Genomic DNA, 16,359 nt, shown 5'->3' with positions numbered 1-16,359 from the left:
TCATATGTTAATGTATCCATTTTTCGCATGAATAGTAGAAAAGTAATACCATGTGGTATTAATGACCTTCAAATTACTTTGAAAAACAAACACATTTTATGTTAAACCTCAATTGTTTTCATTTTTAATTAAAATAAATCTGTTCAAAAGAATTCAATAAGTTAAAATTCACATATTTCGTGAAGCATGTAAATTTAAAAACGGAAAAGGCTTCGAAAAATGACATTTAAACCTGTTTAACAATAGTAAATTTTAGGAACAGTTATTTAGATCACTTATTTGACACAGTTTGTCCCATCTATAAATTTGAATAAAGAAAGAACAGTGATCGTAGAAGAATGATGTGGATCCAATTATTTCATAGATTCTCTTCAGCTACATACCATCTAAAATAGTACTAATTATTATGTAATATTTAAAGTTACTATTCTTTGAACAATCAGTCGATTGATCATTTAGGCTAACCCACATGTTGAGTTCAAGGTTGGTCATCGAGTCTGTACAAGCTTAATAAGATTTCCTCGTCTTCAACTCTTTAAAAGATCAAAAGTTTCAGCTTTCCATGGAAAGAAGCTTGAATACTAGATACAAAATAAGTATGTTTTATGTCAATATTTATCGTGGTATTGAACTATTATCATTGTTTTATTTTCATTTCATATATTTCGTATTTGAAAATGTGGTCTTTCCATTATTTCGTTTTTTACATTCCCATAACTCAGTTGTTTTTGGTATCATTTAAATTTCCAAAATAAAATTACAAAAATGAGACGTTTACCAAGTGATTTGGTTATCTAGCATCCCCAACATCTAAGCCACCATTAAAAACAAGAAGCACTAGACATCTATTTCATCCTAGTATGAGACTACCTAATGCACATCCTCAACCCCTCTGCAAAGGATAAAACCCGGGATATTTGGTCTCGTATGCAAACGCTTAATCTCTTGACCACAGACAGAATGTAGTGCTGTACATGCCTAGCTTTCATCAATTCGCGATATTGTAAGACCACTTTCCATAGTCTGGGGTAGATAACCGTCTCACACGCAACTTGGCTGAAGTCTCCTAGTCACACCGTGCTACCAAAGATAATCTTGCAGTACTGCGAAGTGATTGAAGTTAGAAATGTTCACCATCAAATGCTACAGTTGTGGACTAAAAATTAGACTTTCGCACGCTAGACCACCTGGGTTCTAGGATGAAGGAATTGTCTTACGCTTCCTGGTTTTCAATGGTAGTCTAGCTAACATTGGTTGGTGATTTAAACTACAATATTAGATTGTTTTCATGACGTAATCATCTACATTAACTGGTTGTATCTCACGAAATTAAGTTAGAAAATTATATACATACATAATAGTAGATTCGTCGAAATGTGATACTTTTCTGAATATAGTGTCTTCACTTGTGTAATGGAAATTAGCTAGGTACTTGATTTATCATCAACAAACTATGGTTTAAGGAATGAACTAATTCTTATAGCAGACTATAACGTACATGTGTTGTTCAAATGGAAACGTAAGAGAATTTCAGATTTACATTACTCAGTTTTTAAAAATCATGTCCTAAATCTTAAAAATAAATAGCTGTTTATTTCTTTTTATTTTATTGAAAAAACCTTTCAAAACTATTCGAATTTTCACTAGAAAGCAACCCATGATTTTGCTATAACCATTTAGTTCACACTATCTTTTTAAAAACAAGGACTTTTATGTTGTGGATGGAATCTTGTCTTAAAGTTAATAATTTCCTGTCATTCAGACACCGTTTTATGCGGAACAAACAATTTAAAATGCCACCCGATTTATTAACTGAAATCGTAAAAAGAATCTCAATAGATTGTAAGAAAATAATAGATTATTTAGGTTTACATATAAAACAAGAAAACTGAAACTGAGTCTTCAGTACAGACGTCATCAAAGACTCACTGAGCTCGTGAATATTTATCAACGATACTTATTGTTCAAAGGTACATAAATGAAATCTTGATATGTTTATGGTAAAAACATTGTGTTTGAAAGTTTATTCAGTTAATCATTCCTACTATTTTATATCAAATACACAAATGAACATGATAGGATATTGACTCATTGGAATTGTTTTATTCAATTTTATTACTGACAGATATAACATATATTAAACCTCATAAAATCTCGTTTTAAAAACAATGGAAAATTTTTATTGTATAAGTAAAACTATGAAAAATGATAATAAAAGGGTATATACTTTTCTTTTTACAAATACAAAGATTTCTACATACAGAATTGAAATAAATTTAAGAGTATGTTTTTCACTATTGTGTAACATATCAGATGCCAAAATATGATTCTGTAAATTAGAATCTGAACATCGAAAGAAATTATAATATATAGGGAAATCGGCATAAAAATTTATAAACAAAGCCGACAAAAAATGGAATTGTTTATATCACATTTAATTAAATACATTGATAGATTGTAGATGTAAAGAAAAGAAATTTATGCAATAAAATTTTACAGAAAATTCTTTCAACCTGAAAATTTATAGTAAATACATTTTCCTTTTTCAATCAAATAATACAAATAATATCGAAATATAAGTTATAATTATTATGATTATTCAATGTACATACTGATTATATTTTCTTTTCGGATCTATGTATAATGAGTATTATTAAATTATATTTATTTGCTAAGCAAATGAATGTATAAAACGTTGACCATTTCTGCCTGTACGAAGAGCAAAGTATATTCCTGCGGCAAATATTATTATGATTAGGATTGTTCCAATAACAATTAGCGCTATTACAGTTGGACTTACTGAAAAGAAAAAAGAATTATTGAAATAACACAATGATGTTGAAACACATCTTGTTGAATAAATCAACTAGTAAATATGCCAACAATGTTTCTAGATTATTAGATTCCTTCTAAAAATAGGTTTATCAGGGATTTATTATTATTATTTTTGTTACAAATATTGCACAAAGGGATTTTTAAAGTTATGTTTTGTTCCTACTCAATGCAGTTCTAATGAGCTAATAAGTGTTAAGGTATTTGCTAACTATTATAAGTAGAGTTGAATGGTGGTTAGCAGTGGGAACCAGGATGCATTTCTCGTTATATTTGAGACTCAGCTGGATATACCTGCTGATCATTACAGTCCTAAACGTCATTGGAAAGATTCAAACAACCAATAAAAATGAATTATTTGGTAAATAATTCATAAATTATATTGAATTTAGTGTGAGACTTTACTGAGTAATTTTTTACAGGGATTATCAATATTATCGGTGATTATTATAAATTTAGGATACAATTAAACGAACATCTAGTACTTCATTAAATAGATGTTTGGGGTGAGTTGTAATTTAAATTCAGGTTTTGTATATAACGGTAATTTTGTTCACTACTTATAAATATACAGAAAAACATTCCTCTAGCCAACCATGGATTAGAAATATAGCTGTCTGAATTCAGTATATCAATGTTACCGAAAAATCCAGCTAGTAAGAAATGAAAAGTGAAGTGATACCCGAAACAAATGTACTTATATAACAGTTTTTCATGTTGGTAACTTCTTTATCAATTTAGAATACACATGATACCCAGCCAACAGAATTTCGAGAGGACATGTATATTTAGTGTGACATTAGTTAAAGAAAATACTGATTTTGAAATGAACTTCAACAAAAGTTGAGAAGGGTCTTTAGATTGTAGATGGTTAGTTTTATATATATATATATATATACTAACTTGCAAATATATCTTGGAACTTCTTCATTCCTGACTTCTGGTTCGACTGTGTTTGGGATTCTTGATGATAAGATCGTTGCAGATAGAAGCATTGACAAACCCTAAATGTCCGTGACACCTTTACACATATTACTCCAGTCACATACTTTAGAAAAAAGCTATTCGTATCGTGATCGACCTTTTGCAAAGTCAGTATGTTTACATTGCTTGGTCATCGATTGTTTACTAATGTGTGGTTAATGAGTCATAATTGTCGGCCGGATTCGGATGGACAATTTACTATGTTGCTACAAGAATAAGCATTTCGACTTTTCGATTTACTGTATCTCATATTAGGTAATTAAAATCAAGTACAAGGGAACTTGATTGATGTGATTTTTTTAATACTCAAGACTGAAACACGTACTGTCATTGACTACTTATAAATCATTTAGCGTAAGCAGTGTTATATTCAGATATTTTACTTCGCAGTTATGAATTTTAAGTGATGCTAATTGTCACCATAGTTTTTGGAGGAAGAGGGCAAGGTGAAAGGCTATGCATTACGTGACTAAACGTACTTATACACTGTTCTCCGGGCTGTTGCATGTTTAAATCTATCCACATTGGATTACATACACAAACGGCACCGTCAGACCTTTCGATGCATTGAGCATGTGGTGAACATTTTGATGCGATCCTACTACAAGTTTCTTTTTGCATAATTACTAAACAGATTAATGAAGAACAGTGGATTGATATTAGTTAATAAAGATGGTTAACAAGTTACACAATATATAAGAATTATATATTTCATGCACACGTATATTGTACAAACTTTGCAGGTAGCGTGTGTTATGTGAATTGGTATATTGATCAATCGTGCTGCTGTGTGTATTGACTTGAGTTGCCGACTCAGTTTTAATGATCATACATAGTACAACAAATAGGTAAGTACTCCAGACATATTACAAAAATATACATGAATAAATGTTAGTAATCAATTGGTGAGACTATAATTTATGAACGACCTTTGTGAGACACTAAAGTGACCTTCAGAATGTCCACCTACTAACTAGAACCAAATGATGGTTATAAACCAGTGTGAGGAATTAGAATTTTGATTTAAAGTTGATGGTTACGGTTAGAAATTATATTCAAGGTTTCCATCATGAACTGATGAGACACTATTTAGCTAAATGGATGAATAAATTTCTCACCAAAATCCAAAAACTGATATCCTAATTCTGATTTGTTCATCCCAAAATTATAGTCGCGCCAATTAGTCATATCAAAATAATTAACGGGACTGAAAAAGACAATTAATTGCATTAGGAGTGCACATATCGTACGACTGAGAAATAACTAAGTATATTGAAGCACCACTGAAAATCTGGAAGCATTGAATGGCCACATCATCATAGTATGGGACTTCTTAGCAGTGCGCATCCACGACCCCGCACGCGGGATTAGAACGCAGGACTTTCGGTCTCGCGTATGAACGCTTAATCTCTATACCACCAAGCCATCATCCAACGGTGTTACCGTCTAGCTTCAACCAATCGAACCTCGCATGAGAGATCATGGATGAGCATTGCCTCGTAGTCCCATATTATATTACAATATTTAATGCCATGATAATTAGTGTTCATGAAAATGAACATAGGATGGAAATTGACGAATTTCCAATTTTCACGTATATGAATTCTCTAGTAGTTAATTATTAGCATTTCAATAGTCGTTTTATATGTATAGAAGAGAACAATAAACTACAAGGTTTATACCGAATAATCTATTTATATATCTAAGTTGAGTCTTCACAGTTATTACTGAAGATGTTAGTTTTTTATAAAATAAGCAGACATTATTCTTCCCTAATTAGTTTCTGGTCCCCGAATGCCCTAGTACGGCCGACAGTGGGGATAGCTCTCCCTCTTGAAATGCTCTCAAGTTGCTACGTGCATACAACCGCTGCCAGGGAGTCCTACTCACTGCCTTATCGTGGCGGAGACGAAAAGCGAATGTCCGGCGCTTTAACCGAGTTGGTGGATATGGAGGATCCACCTAGGGAGTTGGAAAACCTTGATTTCAAACCAATAGTGTACATGGGCTCCAGGATCCTAAGAAAAAGGCGTATGGACCAGTTATTGGTCACCAGCTACCATGGGATTGCATCCCCTTACGGTGCTTCACTGCCTTGTGGATTAGACCTTCAGGTCGAAGGCTCGGGTTGTGGCCCCCAAGAAAACCACCTGCTTCTGTTTGGGCACCTGTGCAACAGTTTAGCCCTCACAAAAATCGAATGATTTATGTGGCGCATATGTGTTTGGTGTCTCCTAGTACCAATGTTTATGTGTTTTAATAAATAAATAAAATGTAGATACATTTGAAAGTTTTCTTATAAAATGTAATACTTTTAAACAATGTTCATAAGGATAAAAGTAATATTTCTTCAAGTCTTAGTAGTATTATTATTAGATCTATTCTTGATCACTTCGATGGATATAAAAGCAATTAAAATCACACAGCATTTGACAATTACTTCATCTTGCTACAAGACTTTTCAAAAATCTCCAACTATAACCCCTTACAGGAGTAAATTTAAATTCTTGGAGTTTGAAATAAACAGAATACTAATGAGTTGCTTAATTGATATTTAAGGGAAATGATGACTTTTCGTTCTATTTGCTTGAATACGTAAACTTTTAGGAGAAACGATAATAATCTTTTTACGTAAAACACTAATATCTGTATGTGCTTCAGAATTGCTACATTTCCAACTGGAAGTGATGAAGCACAAAACTAATACATATTATGCTACTTACATCAATTTCATCAAGGGAAGAAAAATAATGTTGAAAACAGATGGATCTCGTAGCGGGGGTGTTTAGAGGACAAAAACGAATGTCCGGTGCTTTAACGGAGTTGGAGGATACGGTGGATATATATATATATATATATATATATATATATATATATATATATATATTAGTATTTTCTATACATAATGAATTTTTAACGATATAAACATACACTTCAGTGATATTATACGATTGGAATCGATTGACTGATTTTTTAACAGATCTATTACATATAATTGCGAACCCAACTGAATTGCTTGCAGAATTTGTGTTTGAGTCACATTGAGGTCATTTATGTATTCTACAATTATCTGTACATCAGATTTCACAGAACCCGGATAAAAACGAAGAACAGTACAAGTACGTACGGTGTATTGTATTGATGTAATATATCGAGGGCTGGCTTTTATCTGCAAAGAAATATTAGATGAAAGCATAATAAATCAAATTTATGGAGATTCATGTGATATGTTGAGTTGAAATAAATTCTTTCATGAATGTACGTCAAAGATGAATTTACAAGTAGAAGCATACAGTAAATATATAATGTCTGTTGCTTAATATAATAATAATAGTAATAAAATCTATGTATCCTATTTTGCTTCATATACATTCTGTCGACAAATCATGTTAATAACAGATTACACATAAAAATTTGAATATAAAAGTATTTGAAGTATGTATGTTTTAGACAATCTGATATTGTATACCATTTTGGTAAGTCGAGAATTAAAAGTACGATCAAGATATTATGTGTCGATCACAATGTTTAATTGTAAAATCAATAGTTACTGAAATGATATTTGCCAAGTGAATCTGCTAGAGAGATTGTGGTCTCCAGATCCGTGTACTCGTGAGGTGAAGAAGAAAAAGAAGGAGAATGCTATTAAGATGAACCTGGTTCTTATTGAATTTGTCATCTATGGATTTTGCATAAATATATCCATCATTAATGCATGAAAATTATTACAAATAAAATACAATAAGTTAGTCACTGAGGAGAATTTATTGGTTATGTAGACATTTTCGGCTCGCTTAACATTATGTTGTTAATTTAGCTCCACTGTCATCGTTAGCAACTAAAATATATTCGTAACCGCTTACGTTATGTGAAACCCTGTTATATATATATAATAGTAATTTTGGGCGTAAAGTAAACTGTTTATGTTCCTGAAATTTTCGAAATCAACATACAATTTGGTTGTTAGTGATAGTTTCATGTGTTTAGTGTAAAGTTACTTTGACCCTGTAATAAATTTATATTTTTATTTTATTTCTGTAACAAATTCAAATATATATCAGTAAAAAGACTGAATTCATTCGTTTCCAAAAGTCTTGTGAATATGAAAAGAAAAATAAATTGGTTATTGTACCAAAGAATATCATGATTCCTTGCTTTTGAAAATAACCATTCAACACTCATTTTTAGAGTCTCATATACATTGACCTTCATAGTGGAGGATTGTCAAGCAATATTGGAAACAAATTCAATAAAATTGTTGGATTTTAAACCAATTCAATAAGTAGGCTTATTACATTCTTTATAAACTATATTTATGTTTTCACTGTTTATATTGATTGTGAATTCGTATTGTAAACTACTTGGCTCTTAATAACAATGTTAACAGGTGAAACTGGATAAGGTATTAATTTTTCTTAAAATTCAACGAATACATTCCTAACTTTATTTAAACCAAAACAGGCCTTTTTTATAAATCATGAGAACAGCATATTTGCATCTTGAGTATAAGTATGTAATTTATTAGGATGTAAGAATGGTCTTTTGGCCTCACAAAAGACCAGTCAAACATTCAGTTCTAAAATAGACGAACATAAAATAAAATGACATGATTGCATACCGAAGCACAGGTGTTTTCAGCAGTACTGTTGTAAAGTTCAGAAAATTTGTTAGACAGTTCGGAATTCCAATTTGTTTGTTGATTTCCTATTAAAACCTCCACTGTCATTGATAGTTCTAGTATATCTAAAATGATATTGATCACACTTTAAGATGTATAATTAAATCTAATGCAGTAAAACTGAGGATGTATAATTTATTTTAAAATTTATCTTCAGGTTAATCGGTGTTTGCAGGCATTAAAACGAGTGTATTCTTAAGAAGCTTATTAAACATTCTTAACATTTTTAGAAAAAAAACTGGATGTTATATTTATAATTTAAGATCAGTTGTAGCAATTAAACAACTTAAATGTTTATATTATTACTGGTTTAAGTTGATAAGATTGCTTAATGTAAGTTAAAGCATAGATTGTAATAATTGTTTGTTTTAAAAAAGGTTAATATTATTTTCATAAATCACAGCTTAAACCTTTACGTTAGACAACAATTTGAATGTTAAAATTATCTTAATCTCTTCTTACATAGATGATACATTTTGAAGAAACATTCATTGAAGATGTTGGTTCATGAAGTAGGTAATATATCAGTAAAATTCCTGGATAAAGTTTTAGATCTATCACCCGGTACTAAACACTGTGATCTATTTAGTATCCTGTAATACTAAATGAAGACCTTTAGTAAACCTATGGGGAAATGTTATTAACAAGAGTGAAATAGTCAGATAATAGAAGAAGCTTGATCTGCCATCGATTGAATAAGATAAGTCATCGATAAATTATAAAACACCACAAAAGTTTTGAATAATTTACAATTAGCTGGTCTCTTCGTAACACAATCTTAGTTTTGGACAGATATCTAATCTAAGCCTATTATTTTATAATTTATCAACTAAATAAACCACTTGAGATCATTCGACTCAACCATTCTTTTCATAAAACCTTTCTCATTCTCTTTTCAACTTCTTAAAGAGTGAGGAATCTTGGTAATAGACTCTCAGGGAATTCCCGTCACTTGGATGAAAAATGGCTGAGTAGAACTTATGACCACAATTGATACTAATGAAAATATCTGCTGACCAATTGTATGCAAATGGTTAAGAGTTGTGGGAAATAATCATAATATTATGAGGTGAATATGAAATCTGATTCTATTTGACTGATAGTGTTATAAAGTTTTTGCTTAGTTTAGTAATATAACTTGATTAAATGAATATTGTGAAATGATAAGGACGTAAATAAGAAATCATCATTTTAAATTTCGACATTAATCTGTCAGTACAAGACTAATTAAAAGTTTTGACATACACTTAATATTTAAAGTATAAACAAGGAAGAAAAAAACAGCAACTCACTTTTCGTACTGAAAGTCGTTTTGCTTAATTCAGTTGTCTCTGAAAAACAATATGAATACATATTTTACAGTAATAATAAATCATGATAATTTGAACATAGTCAATATAATTTTTGTAAAGGATTTTATTTAATGTACTGATATAGAAATTACTTAAATACTATTGTAGTAAGCCTAATCAACTACTTTATTATTTGTCGACTCGCTGTAATTTAGACATTTAATCCACTATATAAAATTTTGTGTAAGTCTGAATGAGAAAATGTCTGGTCGTCAATCTTGATCTATTCTCTCATTGGTTGTAAACGAAGACAATGAATAATTTATTCGCAATCGATTAACATTCAACAATAAATGTGGACTTTTACCACTTATTTGTTTCCCTGTGTACTTGCTTTCTGCACGCTTGCGGATTTTACTACACCTTAACAATAAACCAACTCTACAAATAGTGTTGAAGGACATCTCATCAAGATAACAAAGAAAGGCGGACACAGCAAATGTGAGAACTGAAGAAGCATCACTCTTCGCTCAAAACCAGGAAAAGTATACAACAGGGTATTCCTAAACAGAATGAAGGACTTCACAAACGTCAAATTATCTTTCGCACCAATCCACCACATGCTCACAGACCACACAACACTCACACAGTGTGTGAGGTGACTGACATGTCACAAGAAGATGCGACCACCAGCAACATTCATTCAGTCATCGTCTCAATCCAATCACTTCATCAAACAACATGCACAAACCATCTAGTGCTCACATCCACTTCGCTCATCCAGTACACTCATTCAACTCACGCAAACACACACACACCAGTAGGGGTCTCAGCTACAATGGACGAAATCCAACACCAATAATTCAATATAGCTTGAAAATATCACATGCACTCACTTTCTACTGTCAAGCCACTTGATGTATCGAAGTACACTTGCTCCGACCCATTGGCAACCATTTCTGCTATGTATGCCACAACAGCATTTCGAACAGTGTCTTTTGTCACTTCAGTCGATGAGAAATTCCCACTTGTGCTACTATGGTCGATGACTAATACTGCATTTCCAACAACTGATCCACGCGAGAAGCCAACAACTGTGCAATTAACATTGATTATTCCCTCAATATAAGTTGAATATATGCTGTCCAAAAGCTTGAAGATTTTGTGAGAAGAAAATCGTGCGTGTTATAACGGGATGAATATTGTAAAAGTTGGAAATTTGGAAAATGGTTTTTGAATTGTTATCATGAATATTGTTATTGCTATCAACTATGTTTTTCTTATATAATTACTAAGCAACTGGATTACTGTGTCTATATAATACGTTAACCACAAGCTTTTGGTTAACCCGTTAACCACTGATAGACAACTCTCCACTCCCAGATTTTTGCCAGTCTACTATTTACGGCTTGCATTATTCACAAACACTTTCGGCTTGTCTATGTATGCTTGTGATTTTTCACTCAGTGGTGCGATGTGGTCCAGCACGACTGTATATGAGTCCACGTATGCCTGAAGTATAAGAATGATAGAGGCCGTCTGTTGACTTCTCTCTTTGACTCAAGTTTGAAGGCAAAGAAGGACTTACAGTAGCGGAAAAATAGGAGCTTGGCTTGCATCGCCACAAGGTGGACGGTGAGGGTCATGCCTGTGGTTGGTCATTGCTTGGACACTGGGTCATGGAGGAAATAGTAAACACGGAATGGAAAAGAAATTAGAGTTAGAATTCCGATTGGTAACCTTAGCACATGATATCAATCAGCATCTCAAGCCACAGAAATGTGAGCGGTGGCTTTTCAATGGAATAGTCAGTAATGAATGAATAAATGAGTTAGTCGCAGTTGATAGTTAATGCGACATCACAATGTATAACATCAGGCAGATGGTGCTATACTGCCACTTAGCTCAGTGAGGCTACCCCATGGTGCCATTCATGTTAGGTTAGATGAAATTAGCTCATCGGCATAAATCATTGTTGTATGAATGTCGAACAAGTAGTTTGGTGGAGTTTCATAGCACCGAAGTTTTACATTCACGTGGAAGGAGAACAAATTGGTTTTCCAAACTCGTGGATTAGCAAATATATTTATCGACTGGGTAACCTCAGTTGTCACTACTTACAATATCAAAACGACTGATCCATTACAGGATCGTGCCCGTGCATGTTGACCACTTCTGGTAATTATGCTATGCATAATCAAACGAAACAAACACATTCGCCTTTATTTGATTGCAACAATATAGTGATTGGAGACCATAGAGTGTTTTGAGACTGCATCAGTTTGTGTAGAGTAAAACGAGATATGATCTACATGGTAAATGGTGAAGAACGGACACCATTAACCACGACGAGTTAAATCCATAATTGCATAAAACAATGATCATGGAATCTACCCAAACAACATCTTGAATTTCTACAGGTACTATTCGTCACAGTTGGAGAAAACAGTTAAATAGTACTCTGTCTTCTATAAATAGCTATTAAATAGCTACATATATTTCAAAAACCGTCTTCAAATGTCAAACTTCAACCCTTTATCAAAAGACACAGGTTGTCTATACATTTAATCAGTTTTCCTCATTTTTATGTAAATTCAATTGAGAACTCGGTAACAAACTTACCAAATTACAAATTTCAGCTGAATAATTTCGATATAAATCGGAACTAGGATCCAATAAACTGTCATTCCACTCCAAAGACTTGTTCGATCTAGTCAGCATTGATGAGACTGCTACAAAAGAAATTAAATAGTTTCCAACAAGTCAAAGTTCGTTGATTTAAATCCGACTTCTCAGTGAAAGGAGGATATTGAGTTGACTTACTGTTGCACAACAAAACAAAACTGAACGACCTCTCTTCAACTCCACACCACAAATCCAAGTGTATTCGATTATGATCTATCAAAGTGATGGACACTATGAAGTAAATGGTTGTTTGATTTCCCACATCCATGCACACTGAATGCTATATGCTCTTGGTTTGTTATGAAAATAAAGAATTCTACACCAAGTAGTAATGTCTACCCACACACATTGGTTAATAAGTGTAACAATATTGTGAGTGAAGTGACGCTCAGCAAACAAATATAACGTGACTTCCACAGTTACAGTAAATTTCAGTACTTGTTAGCTTTTATACGAATACAATTAAATTGTTCCACTTGGAAAGATTATGAATCATTCCGGTTTAACATAGATAGTGGCCAACGCGACCAGACGACCCTGAGAAACTCAACAATAAATACTGATTGACAAATAATTTCAATATATGAGCGTACTATATGTGACATCTCTTCGCTACACTGAATTTCCAAGAGGAACAATTCACCCAACCGTTTATGTAATGCAATGTGACCACATATTGATGAATGAAATGGAAAGCAGAATCAAAACAATCAATCAGGAAAATAAATTGGTGTGACAAAACAAACTGCTATATCATATTTTGACTTACCGATTACTACTGTTTTCGTGAGGTTGCCTTCTATAAAACATTTAAGTAGATAACGAAGAAAATTTTCATTAAAAGAACACATGGAGTTTGGTTACATGCAATGCAGATAGACAAGCAGAAACACAAACACAAAACATTGGAGAAAGGAACTTGAATTTAGATAAGCACACAAATGATGAAAACGTGAATTCAGGAGTAAACAATTTGGAGTGAATAGAAGGTCAAATCACTGAATGCCTCAATCAGGTCACTTCACATAATCTACTGCTCACATCAGGTCTGTTTCTAATGATTTCCAATTTTCTAATCGCTTCTGTAGATTCGCCTTTGCATTCAACATATTTCTGTATACGACCTAAATTAAACATATTTCACCAGCCAGTTTGTCATCACATTAATGTGTCTCTTCATTATTATATGACGGTGTAATAAACTAGATTAGATCACCTTGTCAGTCAATCATCATCAACCAAAACCTTGCAGCAAATGTGTCGTGGCACAATTGGCGATATGATATTAGTACAATCTGATATATTGAAGAATTTGAATTCCAACATAAATAACAATCAAGCAATAATAGTGATGACGAGAACAACAGTAGCAAACTACATTAACGTTCCCGACTTAGACAACAATGTAGCTAAACTTGCAGCAAGAAAATCGTAAATATATAACACTGATGTCGAATTAATTTCAGACAGTTCAATAGACAACAGCAGTTCGAAAACTTAGATGAAGTATGCGTAAGACGTATTAATAGAAAAACAGAAAATAATATCATGAGAGTGTCGTCCTTGAAAAAATCAAAGAATGAGTGTAATAACAGGGCAAAAATGACGCGGAGAAAATGGAACAAACTCACATAAAGCAGCAAAATTTTACGTTATTGAAAAATCAAAGAATTATGCAACGAGTTTCGACTGTCATAACGTAAATGAAATGTTCATAAAATTACACTTTGATGGGGAGTGTGATATGATTGCTTAAATGTCATGATCTAATATCAGCACGAACAGCAATAATAATTCCACGTTAGGTGGTGGTGTGACATTAATGTGATAATGATAATATGATAATTATTATAATCATAATGGAACGATGCGCTAAACAGTTCAGTGAGCAGAGGTGACACGAGGACAAAGTGTCAATAAGGTCATACGACTTGATCATATCCATGTCCCCACCGTACCGGCTTCGCCGAATGTGTCGGATTAGAGATTGAGTAGTTTGAGTGTCTCTTAGACCAATTCAGTTACTTAGTTTGATTAACGGATGCGTAGAGTTCGAGACGATCATCGTCCGACTAGTTTGCCAGGTTGCGTTAGGTTCGAAGTCGGGCCTACCACTTTAGTGGTGCTGTGATCTCTCTCCGATTTGCTCGTATGGTCGAAAACTGTGTTGTTTATCGATTGAGCAAGCTACGTTGAGTTCGTGCATTGAAAGTATGGAGTGTAGAGGGTTCATCATCGACGTAGTTTGGCTGCGTTAGGTTCGTCGTCGTGCTGGTCACGTTGAGTGGCCCTTCATTTTGACGACAACTAGATCGGACGATGTTGTTATCGACGAGCTCACCACTTTTGGTGGCCTGATATCTGACTCAATTATATCGTGTGATGATTGTCATCGAAATATACATACCGCCAACCCTCGTATATTATCATCGAATTAACTCGCGTTAGTGAATAACCGAGTTTGATGAGTCAAATACGAGAACGAGTTTTAAGTATGTATGTTTCGTACAATCATTGATCCAGACAAATGATCAGAGAAACGAAGCGAAGAAAGTGAAGAGGAGAGAGCGAGACGAAACGAAATGATGCGCAGCGGACAAGGTGAATGAGACAACTTGCTTGAACCAAGCGTCAATCGATATTTGAAGTCCAACGAAAATAGAATACAGATCGATGAAGAATAGGATCAGCGAATAACAAACATAGTAACAAATAAAAACAATCAGGTTAATAGGCAAACAAGTGAACTGGACAAATGGGTTCGAAAAGAATAAACAAAATGATCTAAACTAAAGAGCGTAATGCATATCAGAAAACGAAAAACAAGCACGACAAAAAAACACTGACAGAATGCAAGAAAACATACAAGCGAGGCAATGGAGGAACAGAACAGAACCATAAAAAACCATCAAGAAATAATAAATCGACGGTGGAAGTACAGAAAAATATTCAAAAAGAGAACGAGATATACTCGAGTAGACAACACGCAATTCACCAAATCACCAGTAGTATCAGTTCTGTGAAAAACTAACTCAAACAAATCTCACACAAACAACACTGCGTACATTGCATACACACAATCAACTAACACACTCACCTGTTGTACTCTCCGTCAACATAACCTCAGTTGCCGTAGTGTCGGTCTCCGTAATCTCGGTCTCCGTCGTCACTTCGTTCGTGCCAGTAGTGGTCTCAGCTACAATGGACGAAATCCAACACCAATAATTAATCAATCAATCAATCAATCATCAATCAATCAATCAATCCATCAATCAATCAATTAATCAATCAATAAATCATCATATCAGTCCGTCAATCAATCAGTCGATCATTCAAAAATAAACAAATCAACAAATCAATCAATCCATCGATCAATCTGTCAAATAGATTAAACCTTCAACAATCCAAACATTCGTCCAACCACTCCTACAAACACTCGTACAAACACTCGCACAACCACTCATCAAAACATTCATCCAATCAGTCTCCCATGCATTCTCTCCATCAACAATTCAATCCACTTGTCCAACTACTAAGTCAACACAACACACATTATCATTCACACACACACACACAAACAACATCTCACACTCTCTCCCAAACACACTCCTTCCCAAACTCACTCACTCACTCACGCACTCACTGACTCAATCAGTCAATCAATCAACCAATCAATAAATCAGACAATCCCACACTAACTCACCCACACACACACACACGAACACAAATTAGTTCACATCTATCCAATCGAGTGCACTTCATTCAATCCACCTCATCACCAGTAGTATTTTGGTTCGTGCTACTTATCTTGATATAATTAGTATATAACGTGAGGTAGAAATACGTAATGTTTGGCAGTAGATGATGGAGAAGATCAAGAAAGAAAGA

At 33.4% G+C, this 16,359-nt stretch overlaps 1 protein-coding gene across 1 annotated transcript; it reads right to left on the bottom strand.

The window, feature by feature from the left end:
• Positions 1 to 1,835: 1,835 nt before the first annotated feature.
• Positions 1,836 to 16,042, bottom strand: MS3_00000169 (uncharacterized protein). Its single transcript, XM_051208045.1, has 9 exons — positions 15,569 to 16,042; positions 13,241 to 13,270; positions 12,409 to 12,518; positions 10,683 to 10,938; positions 9,787 to 9,825; positions 8,435 to 8,559; positions 6,748 to 6,985; positions 4,296 to 4,442; positions 1,836 to 2,799 (listed from the first exon to the last, which is right to left on the bottom strand). The coding sequence occupies exons 1-9, from the start codon at positions 15,588 to 15,590 to the stop codon at positions 2,672 to 2,674; spliced, it is 1,095 nt and encodes a 364-aa protein (XP_051064005.1). The 5' UTR covers positions 15,591 to 16,042; the 3' UTR covers positions 1,836 to 2,671.
• Positions 16,043 to 16,359: the final 317 nt, after the last annotated feature.

Source organism: Schistosoma haematobium (assembly GCF_000699445.3).
Source record: "Schistosoma haematobium chromosome Unknown HiC_scaffold_338, whole genome shotgun sequence".
Taxonomy (NCBI): Eukaryota; Metazoa; Platyhelminthes; class Trematoda; order Strigeidida; family Schistosomatidae; genus Schistosoma; species Schistosoma haematobium.
Note: the sequence above shows the minus strand (reverse complement) of the source record. Positions and strands in the feature narration are given on the sequence as shown.